The sequence below is a fragment of the Neodiprion pinetum genome, chromosome 3, assembly GCF_021155775.2.
Source record: "Neodiprion pinetum isolate iyNeoPine1 chromosome 3, iyNeoPine1.2, whole genome shotgun sequence".
In the NCBI taxonomy this organism is placed as follows: domain Eukaryota; kingdom Metazoa; phylum Arthropoda; class Insecta; order Hymenoptera; family Diprionidae; genus Neodiprion; species Neodiprion pinetum.
Genome location: NC_060234.1, coordinates 14,756,192 through 14,773,751, shown reverse-complemented (window position 1 = coordinate 14,773,751; position 17,560 = coordinate 14,756,192). Strand labels below are relative to the sequence as shown.

The window sequence follows — 17,560 nt, the reverse complement described above, 5'->3', positions numbered from 1 at the left end:
TTCGTTAAGCAATTATTGTAATCTTCTATTAATGCAATACCCCGTTCTGCTACATCATTAATAAAAAATTCTAGGTTTTCTTAATAACTTTCATTCTTGGACCACATTCTTACGTCAACATCAAGGAAATCATAGTGTAATTCAAATATTTGAAAGAGCGTCAAAGATTTCGTTGAAACAAATGCACTTCAGTCTTTTTCTAAAAATGATTCCAAATTCTTTCCTTCAGCAACATATCGCTTGTCTTTGATCAGTTTACTCTCCAGATTTTGAAGCATACCTACGCACATTTTTTTTTTATTTCATCAGAAACGTTATTGTCGAACAATGCGAGAGGAGCTAATTCCTTGTTCAAATACCACGTATGATCACTTATTTTCTTTAACGCTTTTTGTGAAACTAATTGATTAATATTTTTGTAATGAAGTAACTTTTTTAACATTTCTAAATCATTGTTAGGAGCTTGGATCGCTAAAGAATATGTAAACCATACTCTAATATAAACTAAAATCACAAAAATACAGACATGACGTAAATTATTAATTTCTTGTTTCGAAAGGGGAAACTGATTTCTGAAAATGAAAATTTTCAAACTCTATATAGCTTTAGTCATCCATCGTGCATGATGCATCGCTCCTGGGCGCTTAAAATTATTCGTGCGTTCTGGTAGACCATCAAGAAAAATTAAAGCTAATTCTAGTAGCTCTTTGTAGTCATTTCTTGGCTGACATACCTATGAAAGAATAGTTAGCATTAATTGAAATTCATCGGTGTAGATATCAAATGATTTGAGTGTAAATATTTAAAACATACCGCTAACTGATTATTAATAAACATAACCATTTCGATCCTTTCTGCTTTCACAGCATCGTTTACAAGTTCGTCTTTTATACCAGTTTCATAATTAGATTCGTCAATTTGGTCTCAGAAAGATCGCCCAAAAATTGAAACATTAGGACCTGAAGTTACGGGCCAGTACACTTCAAAAACACCTCTTAAAACAATTTCAAAAAATGTGATGACGGCAAGGCAACCATATTAATTTTCTATTGAGTTTTTTTTCAATTAATGCAGCAATGCCACCATGTATGCCTGTAAGTGAAACGTGAATTTATAGATAAAGCCAAAATATGGGATAAAAAAAGAATCGTGCATGAATTAAGTTGAAAATTGAATGAAAATAAGATTTTAGCTTAGATGAAATAAAGTTGCTAAAAAAGTAAATGAAGTAATGCGAATTTGAAACCAAAATTCTAGCAAGGATGTTATGCGACAGGAAAAAAAAATTTCTACATGAAATTAAAAAACATTATGGCTATTAATTTATTGTAAATAATGTAAGTGAGCAAATAAAAGAAATCGTACCAGAATTAACTGCTGTAGTGTCGAAACACATTGCTTTAATATAATGCGTAACGTTACACTTGTTTAACGTGTTTAAAATAGCTACAGAATGGTTTTCTGCGGATCCGTTAAAAATTTTCGGTACGCCAAGAAGCTGCCTTACTTTCATACAAGATAATAATATTGCGATTCTATCGACAGAATTTGAATCGACAATATCAGTTAAAATTTTGCCATCCCAATGGATAATGTAGCGGTCTTCAATTTTCAATTCATCCTTTAAGTCTTCTGTGATAGATTGTCTGTACATAATACGGGCTCGATGGATTGTGCTACAGCTCAGATTTAGTGTTTCAATATTTATCCCTACGCTTTTATAAGCAGCAGTCAAAACATAAGTAAAGTTCCCGTTACTGATATTTGCTCGATCGAGAGCAGATGCAAGTTCAGCATTCATTACGTCAATTTTGGGAAGCGCATTTTGCTTCTTCGGTGAAACTTGGTACTCAGAAGTATTTTCTGACCGTTGACTATTACTAGTTGTTTTTTCGGTGCCAGTTGTAGATTGATTCCGTGAAAGGACATTATTACCCAGATAGCTATTACTACTACTAGCCGTAGGTTGGTTGAGATCTGGAAGGATAATTAATTAATCAAGGTTTCAAATCAAAATCAAAATCTCAAGATCGAAAAACTTTATCCGAAAAAGAAAATAATTCTTGATATGAAAGATAAATTTAATAATTACCATCAACATCGATTTCCATTGTGGTTTCATCTATTTATTTGTTTGAAACATTGGCATCAATAAATCCATATCGTTTATCTGATCTTTGACCAGCTAAAAACAGTTCTTTATTTTCATCAAGTTTTTGCATGAAATTTGACTGAGCGATATCAAATAATTTCCCAGATTTTTCCTCGAACAATGACTCTGATTTCTTCTGCGTAGGAGACTTTTTTCGTTGCTGATTTTCCTTCAATTCTAACCAAGTATTGAATAATTTCAGCATTTTTTTAACACGTTAAGCGCCACGCGTATTTCTAAGACAATCCCGTTCAGGCCACGCGCGCCGCTGTCAGCCACCGATGGGTGACGCGGCCTAAACGGAAAGTCTAGTGTCGGCCACCGATGGCTGACGCGGCCTAAACGGAAAGTCTAGTGTCAGCCACCGATGGCTGACATGGCGCTCAACGTGTTAATTGCATTAAAACTTTTAGAAATTGTGAGTCCCGCTTCTAACCATTTTTCTTCAACTTTTTCACAGTAACACAAGCACTCTTTTTTAAAGTCAATTTATTCAGCTTATGCTGATACAAAAATACGGACATAACCTCTCCATTTGCGGGTAGCTTACGTCCAATGAAATTTTCATTCATTTCACCAATTAAATATACATTTTTTTCCATTATTCATAACAAAATAATACAATTTTTAAAAAGCACAATATCTACAAATTATTATACATCAAAATCGCAATTATAACAAACAGCTAGGAACCAGAACAATAATTGAGCAACAGTACCGAAAAAATAAGTTGATACTGCGGCGCATCTCTATTTTAACGGTAAAAAAGTGCGCTACATTTCCTATAAACCACAGTTGGTCATTTTTCCTGAAAATTATGTACATACAATTCAAATTTTTTTTAAACTTCAAAAAGAGAATTAATTTCAAATTTTTCAAATTGGAAACTCATTTATTCTTAATAAAAGAATAATAGAGATCTACTTTGTCAACAACGTAGAACTTGATAATTCGATATTTTAGGTCAAATTTTTTTTTTTTATAAAAATTATAAAATATTTAAGAAAAATTGGGAAAGAAACGTTAAATTGATAACATGTTGAATTTTAAACTTGAATAACTATTAGAGGAGTGAACTTACGAAAAAAACATAAGAGACATTTTATTTAGAGCGTTCAATTTCCTTTGAAAATATGTATCGCTCATCCCGATATGCTCATTGAAAAATGAGTTATGAAATTCCAAAGTGAAAAAAAAATTTTTGCATGTTATTCAAACGTAAAATAGAAATTCACGATGAGCGACCTTTCAATATTAATATTAAGAGCTCCCGTTTTCACAGGCTTCTTTTTTCATGACTAGGAACATATATATTTCACTGCGGGTTTTGAAAAAAAAAATGGTCGATTTTTTTGAACTGGTCTAATATATATATATTCATATGATATATATACATATATATATTCGATTTTTTTGAACTGGTCTAATATATATATATATATATGTCGGAGTATCACAAATCTCGTTTAATAATTCCATTTTAAAATGTATTTAGTGGATAAGAGGATATGTCTTTTGAAATTAAACTCTCTATGAGTCCACCGTATCAAGCGTCAAGCGTTATTAGCAAGCTATGAGTATAGCTGAATAACGGAATCTTAGCAACAAACAAATGGTTTGTTTATAACAACGCTTGGACGAGATCGACAGTCACGGGTTAGCTAGAGAGCATACCAGACGTGTCAGGATCGTCACGCTAAATATGAATAATCAACGCCCTAAAGAACACTTTACATCCTCTCCGCCTCACCGAGGCTTTACGTCGACATATATATATATATATATATATATATATATATATATATATATATATATATATATATATATATATATATATATATAAATAATACATAACAAAAAATTTAATTCAAAAGTACATAACAAAGGGAGCTTTCATGATTTTTTTCAAATGTTTTCGTCAAACCCTTCCGAAGATACAGTAGATCGAAAATTGCAAGATTTGCAATTCTTGACTTTAGATATTAAAAATATCAACCCCTTGTAAAATTTCTAAAAATTGATGAAATTACGGTTTTTGTGTCAAAAATCTCAGCTTTCTAAAAAAAAAAATGTCCAATTTCCTCCAGTGTCGGGAAAACCCTGAAAAATGAGGTCGAAAACTAAAAAACGCTTTTTCTACCAATGTATCATTTGTTATTTTTTTTAAATATTTTTTTCGAAAAGTTCGGACTCTCCACTGGAGGATATTGAAAATATTTTTTTCAGAAAGCTGAGACCTTTTTACATAAAAATCATAATTTCATTTATTTTTAAAAATTTTACAAGGGGTTGATATTTTTAATATGTAAAGTCAAGAATTGCAAATCTTGCAATTTTCGATCTACTGTACCTTCGAAAGGGTGGGACGAAAAAATTTGAAAAAAATCATGAGAGTTCTCTTTGTTATGTGATTTTCAATCAAATTTTTTGTTATGTAAAGTTCAGACTCCCCGGCACAACTTCACTCAATAATTGGTGGAATGACCCATATATATATACCGTGATTGAACCATGTTTAGTCGAAATCCGGTCAGTTTTGTAATTTGTTTATTTGATTAAAGAACATGTTTCCGACGTTTCGGCCGGGCCCCGCCGACCATCTTCAGGCTATAATATATTATAGAAATATTTAAGAGGACATGCATTCTAATTCATCTTACAGAAACTATGTTAGTAAGAATAGTTACTGTTTTGCCTTATCGTTAATTGAAACTAATCTATATGTCACATGGTGAGGTGACGTTTTGAGTTTATTTGTGAACTAATTTGCGGTTAAACATACATAGTACGAATTTTAAGTTAAATTTGCAACATTTAGCGATTAAAGGGTAAATAACGTGAGTGAGTTTTGAATTAATTAAAGGAGCTTTCCAGTGTGAATCGCTGTTTTTCGCGATTTTTTTTTTTAAAGAAAAAATAATCTAATCGGTCTGGTTTTTTTTTGTATATTAATTGGGTATTAAAGAATACAAAACAATTTTTCAAAGATCGATTTATTTATTAATTAATATCTATAAAAATGATGAAACAATTGTTGCAGAAAATGCACTTGGATGTGGTGTCCACGTTAGGGGTCACAATTTTGATCTGAAACAAAAAACACAAAAAGATTATTGATCGGTATATAATTGGCTTTCGTGCTATGGAGGCTTTTTTCTTTTTTTTTTTTTTGCAAAAATGGCGCCGGTTTGAACAAAAAGTATCGATCTTAGCATTTTTTTGGCAGTTTTTTTTACAAAAAAATAGGAAGATGTCAAAAAAAAAAAAAAAGGTTCCATAGCACGATAAACAATGACGTTAAGAATATTGTGTAAAAAATTCAACTCGATAGCTTCAAAACTCTGCCCTCCAAGTTGGACACCGTTTTGAAAAATGCTGTTTCGAGAAAAACGCGTTCAAAGTTTCAAGTGAGGAAATTTTAGGTAAATCGTTTACTTACGGTCAATCAGCGATGCCAGGTCCATACAATATCCCTTCTGCTTCTTCGAAAAGATCGTGCTCAATGGATTGTTCAGTCCGACGAGCTGTCCTCGCCTCTTTGCTAGCCAGGGACGCCCGGCGGTTTGCTTGGGTGATGCGCGCATTCTTGTACTTAGCGGCGAAATCTGCGGCGTTCGGCCCTATCGTGCATCCCATCGTCTTCAAAATTTTTAAAATTGGGTCGTAACCTTCATTGAAGGTGCACACAGCACACTGCGTAGCGATTTCTACTATCTGCTTGCCGCAGAATACGTGCTTTGGGGCTAGTTGCCACACGCAGTGATTGATTGATTTTCAAGAATTTAGCACGCCACCCGCTTTTTTTTTGAAAATTGAGTGCGACAAAAAAATAAGTCGCGCGACTAATTTACGGCTAATTAACGGCAAATTATGCAATAGTCCGAATTCACATTTTCGACAATTGGCGAGCCAAGTTCATGTACGTGCAGGTAGGAACGAGACAATAGAAATAACAGTCGCACGGGCAGACGGCCGATGCGGCAGCTGTAGCGCTCCGTTGCCTTCTTCCAAAAAATGCTGTACAGTAACCGAAATAATCTGAATTTCGGCATGAAAATTTCAGGGAATATTCGGAAGAGTGTATACTATTCGATAAAGCAAAAAAAAAAAAATCGATTTTTTGAAAATTTCACACTGGAAAGCTCCCTTAAGCAGAGATCGAACAAAATGTAGACGGATTACTCACAAAATTGACAACCAGTGCCTGCTTGGGTGTTATCAGTACGGCATTTTGGACGGAAGTGATTATTAGCGGAACTCGATCAACGACCTATGGTAATGAGGTGTGATATTGATCTGTGTTCGGAAAGTATGGATTTGAAACTGATTCAACGTAATCATGGCGCCAATTTTTGAAACTAGAGAATGTTAGACTACAGATGACTAAGTTGTTGAATATCTGTGCGCTTATTCATACTTTTGTTCTTATAAATTTGGTTCATTTCCTTAATGCTACGCTTATACCCATGTGGTTCTGTAGCCAAAGTTATAGAGTTATTGAAATCGAAATGATGTCCCAGATTTAAAGTGTGTGCAGCTAGAGCGCATCTATCTGTTTCATGGCATTTGATGTTTGAACGATGACCATAAATTTTATTCTTCAAATGTTGTGACGTCTGTCCAATATAACTTTTGCTACAGTCCGTACATTGTATTTTATAAACAGAGTTGATTTTATCCAGGTTAGGAGTTACAGATTTCAACTGAGAAAATGAACCTTTGGTAGTATCATCAATTCTAAAGGTAATATCGATGCCCTCAATTTTCAAAACTTTTTTAATTTGGCTGGACAGACCTTCAATGTATGGTATAGAAATGGTGTTTTTGTGTTTGTCATTATCATTTTTTGGATTGTTAGAGTTTGTTTTCCAATCGATAGAGTTGTACATTTTATCTACTGTATACTTTTTTATATTATTAATGAATTTTAGAGGGTAGCCATTCGCAGTAAGACTTGTTTCAACGAGTTTTAGATTTTTTTTGAGAAATTGAGGATTAGATATTTTAAGACAACGATCAAACAAAGCTATGGCTACAGATTTTTTATGTTTGATAGGATAATCTGAAAGAAAACGAATATACCTCTCACACCAAGTTTGTTTGTGGTGCCAATCTAAAATTACTATGTTGTTTTGGTTCATAACCCAAGTGTCCATAAAACTGATTTTTCCATCTTTTTTCATCTCAACAGTGAACTGTATGCGAGTGTGAAAGTTGTTAAATTTGTTTAGAAGGAGTTCTACGTTATTCTTATGTACACAAGTTATAATATCATCCACGTAGCGGTAGTAGAAAGAGAGACTGAAAGGAAGCTGTGAGATAATTTTTTGTTCAAAATGTTCCAGTACTAAATTTGCTACAACTGAGCTAATTGGCGAGCCCATCGCTACATCGAAAATTTCTTTGTAAAATTTTTCTTGGTAGGAGAAATAACATGAGTCTAGACATAGTTTTGTGGCTGCCGGAAATTCCTTTTTGGTGATGTTAGTGTGTGATTTCAATCTAGGCCAATTTTTGCTAATTATAGACATTACTAGTTTTGTTGGAATATTAGTAAAGAGTGATTTGACATCTAAGGAGATCAGTAGGTGTTCTTGAGGTATTGGTGTATCTCTGATTTTTTTTACAAAGGACCATGTGTCCTTTATGTGATAGTCTGATTTCCATGCGATGTTAGAAAGTACACTAGAACAAAATCTGGAAATTTTATAAGTGAGTGAATTGATATTGCAAACAATTGATCTGAGAGGTACATTGATTTTGTGTATTTTCGGTAGAAAATATATCTTAGGAGGCAGAGAATTGTGTTTTGAGATTTTTAGCCGTGTTTAAGTCTATAAATTTTTTCTGTTGCAATAGGTTTATCATATCATTGGATTGTTTTTGTATCTTATTGGTGGGATCACGAGAGATAAGCGTGTATGTACTGGAATCATTCAGAATATGTGGGCATTTTTGTTCGAAATCCGTCTTGTCCATAACGACTGTTATATTTCCTTTGTCGGCGTTTGTGACAACCAGGTTATTATGTTGTTTCAAAAATTCTTTTGTTTGTCTTACTTTAGACGTTTTTTGAAAATATGATTCATGAGAATTTTCATTGATTCTGTTTCCAATAAGTTTGCTGATGTTAGATCTAACCTTATGAGAAATCCGTCTACATTTTGTTCGATCTCTGCTTAATTCAAAACTTGCTCATGTTATTGACCCTTTAATGGCTAAATATTGCAAATTTAACTTATAATTCGTACTATGTACGTTTGACCGCAAATTAGTTCACACATAACCTCCAAACGTCACCTCACCATGTGACATATAGATCAGTTTCAATTAACGGTAACGCAAAACAGTAACTATTCTTACTAACATAGTTTCCGTAAGATGAATTAGAATGTCCTCTTAAACATTTTTATAATGAATTGTAGCTTGAAGATAGTCGGCGGGGACCGGCCGAAACGTCGGAAACATGTTCTTTAATCAAATGAACAAATTACAAAACTGACCGGTTTTTGACGAAACATGGTTCAATCTACTTCCTTGGTCACGAATACATCGCAAATATATACCGTGAGTGAACCAAATTGATTTTTTCAAACAATAGCTTTCGATAGTAGAGTATCGTTCGAAATTCACAAAGCTAAGTGCCCGACGTTCATCATCGTTTGGATTCATCAACCTTTTCGATCTCAAGGTGAGGCTCTGCCCAGAATTCTACGGACACCGACCTACACGACCGACGGCTCTGAATCTCGCCGAACTTCGCATCTAAGGATAAGTTAAGTCGAGTAGTCTTCTTTAACATCATTCCAAATTTTGCATAACGTCTTATTTGACAAAAACGAGTGGCAAGCCTCACTAGCCACTGTAGAACGATCAGTATTGTTTTCTGAGAATATCAATATAAACTTACACATAGAGTTCCATAGGAAAATTGAGCAAGATAGAATTGGCGCCTAGCTGCAGATGGTTATATGCAGATGGAACCTTGGTTGTTAGGAGAGACACTCTCCTGTCTTCATGTCAGCCCCCCAAACCATATTTTTGCAGGCTCAAATCAGAGCTAAGTAACGCATATAATTCTGCGGATCGACTGATTCATAGCGTTAGGATTGGACTTTTAACATAAGTTACATTCCATCTAAAAAAAGAGATACCATATAATAATAACCGACCAGAAGTAGAAATAATAGTCGTTTAGGATAGATTTCTTTAACAAGCATTATGTTTAGTTATATATTATCCATATATTATTGAAATAACCCTACGTTTTAAAAGAAGCGTAAACGGTTGAATTCAACTAGTCCTACAGCTTCTCTGTATTTGAAGATGAATTCGTCCGGCGACGTTATCTATGTTTAAATTCAGACACTTTATGATTATACCTTCTTTGGTTTTTTTTCTATACCATTCATTCATTTCATAATAATCGTTTGAAGAATATACGTTATTTTCTACCAATCAAAATCATATTCAACCATTCATTTTGAACGATAACCTATCCCATTTTATTATAAATTCGCCTCATCTATTTAAACAACTCTCACAGACCTATATAGGAGTAGGCAATAACGTACCCACATTACCGGCTTATCAAGAGGTAAGTCTCGTTTAGTTTCAATTTTTATTCATTGTCGTCACGTGGGAGTATCTTTGATTATTCGTAATCATTGAACACCACCGCTCTGCACACGTCCACCCCCACGTAACATAAGTATATCATTTCTGTTCTCATCCCTAAATGCGGTTATGGCAAGCTGAACGGCTTTCACCAAGAAATCATGAGTTAACCGAGTTGCCCAATTACGGGGTACCCTGATGTTAGACATTATGTATACGTAATCCTGATAGGATACATATATATATAGGGTGGTCCATTGAACTCTTTCATCTCAAATAACTTGGTTTTGACCTTCAGATGACATTTACTTCCAAAACTCATTTTCCCCCTTCAAATGCAACAACTTTTTCATACGACACTTTTGGCACAATCGATAATAACCAAGTTATTTGAGATGAAAAAGTTAAATGGACCATCCTGTATTCATTCACACACACCTAGAACGCTCTACGTACGGTCGAGAAATCCCTTCCGATGCATGTATTGAAACGTTTCGAGTTCTGTCACGGTCGCCAATGAAACGTTTCGCGTCCTGTTACGGTCGCCAATGAAACGATTCGAATTTATTTATCCGCGGAATACCTCGGGGATTCCATAAGTAATATGAAAGATAGCGCTGTGGTTTTGCACATACTCGAATATCGTAATAGTTTTAAGAATTTCCTGTCTCGTGATCGGAACGGCAGGATTCGGTCTCTGGACACGGAAGGAAAGTTGAAAATAATTACTTGTTAATTCTTCGGTGACCTCCTGGAAGAGGTTGCTAGAGTTTGACCATTTTAAGTAGGTTTTCGAAAAAGCCTCAGAAGTCGTTTCATCACTCTCATGTCCTATGGCACGAGTGGAATAAACCCATCATCACAGGCCTTACGAACGGTTGAGGGTCAAACTTGTTCTGTGGTTGTAAGGCAATCCACAGAATAATCGCAACGAGCGATTCACTCGTGACGCGAGAAATTTGTTTCCTGAGAAGAAATCTATGAGTATTGATTATGTTACATCCCCAAGAAGTGAGGTTTCTGACAGGAAAGAATGTCGTGAATTTGATTACCTTATAGTGTTAAGAAATATTGTTGAGAGGTAGGAAGGAATTGGTTTTTCTTCTTTGGTTTGATAATATTTGTTTTGCGCACGGCAAGACAGAATATTGTTGACGAGATAGCGTGGTGGTCAGAAGGACGGTGTATAACGATGGAAAATCGTCATTAACAAGTTATTATTTGATATTAACATTGATTTGTTTTGCAGACGGCAAGGCAGAATATTGTTGACGCGATAGCATGGTGGTCAGATGGACGGTGTGTAACGATGGGAAATCGTCATTGACAAGTTATTATTTGGTATTGACATTGATTTGTTTTGCAGACGGCAAGACAGAATATCGTTGATGTCATAGAGTGGTGGTCAGAAGGACGAGAATTCTACGCAATTATGCCTTCGCCCATATCAAGACATCCTGTCGCAGTGCAGGAGGCTTTTTATAGGTTCATGGGCCCTACCTATGGGTCAGAGGATTCTGCGACGATCACCGTATCTGAGTTTAGACGTCAGACGCAATGCTGGGATTAGTTCAGATACGGCTCCCTAGTACCTGACGACTTTTATTAAAAGAGACGAAAATCGTTAAGTACGTTGAATCCCTTCTTCGATTCAGAGTGGTGTTCGAGGGCTCTCGCAGTGATGAGTCCACGTCGTGGGATCGTGAGTTGTATCGACTGCTGGTCCCTCAATGGGATGTGGTGCTCCGCGAAACAGATATGCGGATGTGTCCTGAGTCGGACGAATTAGTGATCTACTCGGCCTGTTATTCGATAGCTGATGAATGGACAAATAGATGTCGAACCACGCTTGTCCCTGACTTTTATACCTGCTAGTCGTCCAGTTTCACAGGTTTCGGGAATAGTGATTGGCCGTGCCCCTTGAAGAGGGAGCATGGTAAATCGCGTGATTTGATTGGTTTACTGGTACATGGCGGGGTTTACCGAGTGTGTCGCGAGTTTTTGGGCTTGTCATTGTTAAGCATAATATTGGAAACTCGAGTTGACCATCAGGTACCGGCACGCCGCCGAGGCGTCCCGTCACAGTATAAGTCAGATAATGAAGTCAAAATTACTCTCATACACTTGAAATATTGATCATTTTCAATGAACTGTACGTCGTCAAAGTACTGACTGACGAATACTTGGCGTCGTTTCATATTAATTTATGTGAATGAGAATATCGTTATTTATCATACTCTCTTCAATTACCGTTTTCTCTGTAGTCCAGGAGCCTTTTGTTGAACATTTGTACATATTTTGAGTTCCTTGGAAAAGCGATGCCGTATCCTGTCATGGCATACCAGGAACCGACGGTGAGAAGTCTACAATCTTCATCCTGTGCTACCAGATAGTCAAGTACGGTTCCATCGTAGATAAAGGCATCCATGTCTCTGCAAAAATCAAATTAATCTGAATTCCATTACGATAGTAGAAGAAAATCCGAAGCATGAATTCTGTTATCTTAGGTGTGGCCTCGAACATTTGTGTGTTAGTAGGGAATGTTATTCATTAACTCACATCCTTGATAGACATGTTTTCGAAAAATTTGAAACTCGTGAGAACTTCATCATATTCAATTTTGAACTCAGAGCATATTAAACTCCATTTTTTGATTTTTATTTTTTTATTTTTATATATTTGCAACTGGATGAAGTGAAATTGTTCACCTTTCACAAACGTCTGAAAATTTCGAATGCCATTCAAGTCATCAAAGAGTTCTAGACGTTAGAAGATACTAATTATATTGAAACTGATGGTAAACGCATCCTGCCGATTTCGAGAAAATATTCCCGTGGCGTTATCCGCGTGAAAAGTGAAAATTTTCACCAAGGAATCTGAGGTAATGCTCAGAGAAACTTGACCATCCAATTGGGTGTAAGATTACAGGAATAGAAAAAATTAAGCAGGAGCAAAATTTTCATTCACCATTAGTATACAATTTCGTGAACGAGCTGGAAGAATGTATCCATATTTCCAACACGAAAAAGTGTCGTTTGCGTATCAAAACAATTGCATCAATTAGCTGGTAGATATTTCCTCTACAGACCTGCCGATCTGACTTATGGTCGAATCAGATAATATAAGCTTCGGATTCCTCCATTATGAACCATACCTGCCCTGCTGTACTAAAGATTTCCACTCTACTGACGATTGGTTCAGCGACCGTGTCAGCTCTGCCGTAATGATGACTCTTTCATTACCAGTTGTTACTTAACCGTCCGTGCCCGTTAGGCTTTATTGCCAATTAATTTTGAATCGTTTTTGATGTTGCAACTAGATGTTGTTTCTTTAGGTGACTGATCACCCGTCAAAAGTCAGATTGCCTTACCATTTATTTGGATTTTCACTGCTAGAAGGCTACTCTGTTGTTGTTCATCAATACTGATCAACTGCTCTGCTGCACCTTATTGTCCGTGTCTGCTCTGTCTTAACCTATCAATATTCGATGATGAGGTCTAACGTGTCTTATCGACAGTCTCATGCACTATTTTACCCACTCGTCCATAGCAACGATAGCAAGTTTGCATCCTGGTCACGTGAAAGATATATTTTTTCTCTTAGAGATGCAGAGTGCTGCTTTGGGATCAAAGTACACTCAAAAACTTGCAATAATAGTGTGTCGCGATCGCTATTACTCAACTGGAGAAATATTGTAGCTGTTTTCAATATCACTGCTTTGACTAAGTGCCACTAATAGACTTGTAGTCAGTAATGTAATTGTGAATAAACATGCACCAGGGAGATAAAAGGTGCTGGCCCAGGTTGTCAAAACTGTTCGCGCATTAACGAATCTCCGATGATTCGATCAAGCGTTTTCGCAGTGTGAAAAAAAAGATAGACTCTGATCGCAAAGGATAGTGGAAACTGAAGACGATTTTTCTTGACCTTGGTGAATTATTGAATAATATTATTCTTGGATATGAAGGTCGTGAACATCAAAACACTTTTTTTTGTGTTAATGTTTCAGCCCTGAGAACAATTCATTTAGAACATCTGTCACAAACAGAAATTATAAAATAATGGACAACTAAGTTATAACAAAATTAAATGTCAAAGGTTTAGGTAATAAGCAGGGATATTTGTGCTAATATTAATGAGAAGAAGTACCTGATGATGAACTGACACTTTCAAATAACGAAGACGAGGAACCAACTAGTATGTAGTGAATGCGTGTTAGAATAACCGAGTGAAACGCAAAAGTTCATTTAACAAAAAAAAAAAAAAAAAACGCTACGACAGCGATACGAAACTCCCAAGCATTCATCCTGGTTGTTGATTGAATAAAAACACACAACGACCGTTATAGCTTTTGAGTCTGGAGCACTTTTGAACGTGTGGAACGTCCAGTGTGTAGTGGGGGGAGACCGATATCAGTCATTATCAGAGCAAGCACAGAGTCAACGGGTTAAATAGAAATCAGAAAATGTTAAGAAGGCGAAATCGAGAGCAAACTCAGTCGGTAATAGATAGTTACGATGGGTGTATCACAGAGGTCTAAATAGTACTCAGATGTTCAATATCTTGTCTTCGATTGACAGAATTAGGATGTGCAACAATATTGCACATTTCTAACAATAACCTATTGTAATACAATGGTTCAACGTCTATAATGCTGGCTTGAAAATAATTGAATGAATGGTCAAAATCGATGGCATGCCTAGTCAGTGCAGTATAATTATCCTCATGTTCATGGATATTACGTTTATGTTGAGTTATCCTGGTGTGTAGTTGCCTACTTGTGTGACCTATGGAGGACATGTTGCATTGATTGCAGGGAATTTTGTAGACTACATAAGAATGCATACGCAGGGGTGAAGGGTCCTTACCAGAGTCAAACATAGAGGATAGATCATGTGCACTTTTACTCACAAATTGGATTTTATACTTAGAGAATATTCTGTTGAGTGACTCAAACAAACCCGCAACGTATGGGATGGAAACAAAGTTTTTTTGATTAACTTGTGCACCAGATGCATCATTATTATTGTTGGAACTGATCGATGACAAAATGGAATCGTATTTGACCTGTATATGTTTGTTGAGCAGACGAGTTGGATAGTCGTTTTTACGTAGTACCTGATGAATCAAGGACATATTTTTATTATGAAATTCTATACTTGAAAGTCGAATCGCTCTATCAACCAAACAATAAATCGTTCTAATTTTGTAAGATCGGGGATGGTGAGAATGAAAATTTAAGTACCTTTGTGACCAGGTAGCCTTATGGAACCAGTCAGTTTTCATGAGCTGGTTATCATTAATGATCAGAACATCCAAAAAGCTAATTCGATGATTATACTCTATTTCAGAGGTGAATTGTAATCTCGGATGGAATCGGTTGAAGACAGATAGCATTTCGTCAACTTTTTCGGAAGGGACAGCTGTGATTATGTCATCTACAAATCTGAAATAGTAAGGAGGCTTGAAGTCCAGTTTGTTGAGACAATATTGTTCGAGATCATCCAAAACCAAATCCGACAAAATTGGAGAGAGAGGCGAGCCCATCGATAAACCATAAGTTTGAGCATAGTTGTTCTTATTGAATTTAAAAATGGCAGCCTTAAAACAGATGTGTAATGCTTTTATGAGTTCATTGAGTGGGACAGGAATCTTGTCCACCAACTGATGCCAACGCTGCTTCACCGCGTTGATTGCTAGATCTTGTGGAACATTGGTAAACAATGACACAACATCCAGCGAAACCAACACATGATCAGGTGGGAGACGAAAGTTCATGATCGCTTTAACCAGAGAAAAATTGTCTCTGACACGTGACAAAGGAGGGACAATGTTGTTACCAATCCATTTACTAAGGAAGCGAGCAAGATTGATGGTAAGACTGTCTGTGAAAGAAACTATAATTCTCACCGGTGTATCCGGTTTATCAATTTTCGGTAGCCCGTAGGCTCTAGGTGGTAAGCAATCAGTTTTTGCAATTTGCCGTCTGAGTTGGTCAGAAATGAGTTTACTTTTGGTCCAAACCATTGTTAATTTTTTAACTTCCTGTCGCAGGTTACGAGTAAGATCAAATCTAACAACTTTGTAGGTGTTTGTTAGAGAGTTGATGTAACATTTTTTCCTCATACATTTGATTGTTCATAACAACAATCGTATTGCCCTTGTCTGCCTTCAAGAAAAGTAAATCCTGGTTATGTTTATGAAAGATCTTAGTTTCTTTAATCTTGTCAAAGATATTCTTATCAACGTGAATGAGAGAAGGAGTGTTAATAAACTTTTTCAAGGCGTTTGTAAAATCTAGCCGAGCCATATTGCGGCGGTCAGAGGAAATCAAAGAGATCTTGGATTCAAAATCAGCGATAAGTTTTTCGGTTGGAATGCGGTGGGGCTCAAAAGGAATGCCATATTTGGGTCCCATTTTGAGCACGTCAGCAACATCAACAGGAATTTCCGTATTCCTAAGGTTCACAATCCAATTTTCTAATGTCGAGTCAATTGTATTAGAAGTAGGTCTTTTTTTGTTCTCAATAAGATTAGCTAGCTTTTTGATGTGAGAAGCCTGGTGAACATTGAAAGCCGATTCCAATTTCAAGTGTTGTGTGTCAAAAAATTTTTGTGATACCTCGACAGGTAATTCTATCAAACTATCGTTCCCAAGCGCTAGCAAAATATTTTAATATTTACTCATGGCAGCATGAGAGTCACTAATCTCGAGATTGAGTAACGACCTTTGAAATTTGTGAACATTATGGTGGAGAGCAGTTCGCCACCTGAACATTTTGAAATTAATACCGTTAGAGATAAGCTTAGGGAATCCCCCCTCTGTTCTGGGGTGAAAAAAATGAAGCCACACAGATTCGGTCGAGGTTCCGGTATAAAAAAATTAATTTGTAGATAGAACCTAGAAGATAGATAGATAGAACAGACCCTAGAACCTCGATCCGTGCCACTCTGGCGATTTTTTGGCGATATTGTCACACATATTGAAAGACTCTGTAATTTTTTCAGCGAAAAAAAGGTTCCTTTTTGAATAAAAAAAATAAATCATTCCTTTTTTGGTAAAAAATCAGCGTTACCGGAACGTGAAAGTTTTTTCAAAAATTTCTCTCGAAAGCTAACAAAAAACTACAACGCTTATGTAGAGTCATTTTTATTCAGTTACTTCAAGTTTCCGAGATATATTCATTTGAAAAAAAGCAATTTCTCAGATAATGAATTAAAAAATCTGAAAAAATTCACATAGAGTGCCTTTCAGTAGTACTTTGATATAACCAATTATGGGGCAAATCTGAGATAGTAAAAAAAAAGTGGCCGAGTTGACGGAGAATCCCTCGTATATTCACATTAATAATAATTTGTGTGTTGTATTTTATGAAACTTATTAAAAAAGCGTTGAAAAAACGACGCCAAAAACTAAACAATTCATACAGCATCAATCATTCATACATACTTATACCTACGTATAATGATGAAGTTCTTCTTTGATGAATTAAAAGAAGTTCGTTTATACTGTAAAAATCTGTACTCGCCTCATTATCTTGTTGGTTTATTTAAAAAGATTTCAAACATGAAAAGGACGCGGTAATATCTCTTTAAACTCACCATAGAATGTAGAAATGCCGCTAGAGTCGTTACGCACATACGCGAATTGGTACGGAATAGTGGGCTCTCATTGGCTACAAGCACTAGCCTCGCGACAATCTGTTGCAATTATCGCTCGCTATCTAGACCGGTTGAAAATTATGTGGTTGCTATGGACTCGGCTAGGGTCGCTAACTTCAGCGTTAACGC

The 17,560-nt window shown here is 35.9% G+C and overlaps 1 protein-coding gene across 5 annotated transcripts in view; it reads right to left on the bottom strand.

Moving 5' to 3' along the window:
* The window catches only part of Nmdar2 (NMDA receptor 2), a 1,937,843-nt gene that overhangs the window by 638,611 nt on the left and 1,281,672 nt on the right, over nucleotides 1–17,560 (bottom strand). For all 5 annotated transcript variants that reach the window (XM_046618083.2, XM_069134406.1, XM_069134408.1 and 2 more), the window contains one exon: nucleotides 12,020–12,201. In XM_046618083.2, the coding sequence (XP_046474039.1) occupies nucleotides 12,020–12,201 (182 nt within the window). The remainder of the gene's footprint in view (nucleotides 1–12,019; nucleotides 12,202–17,560) is intronic.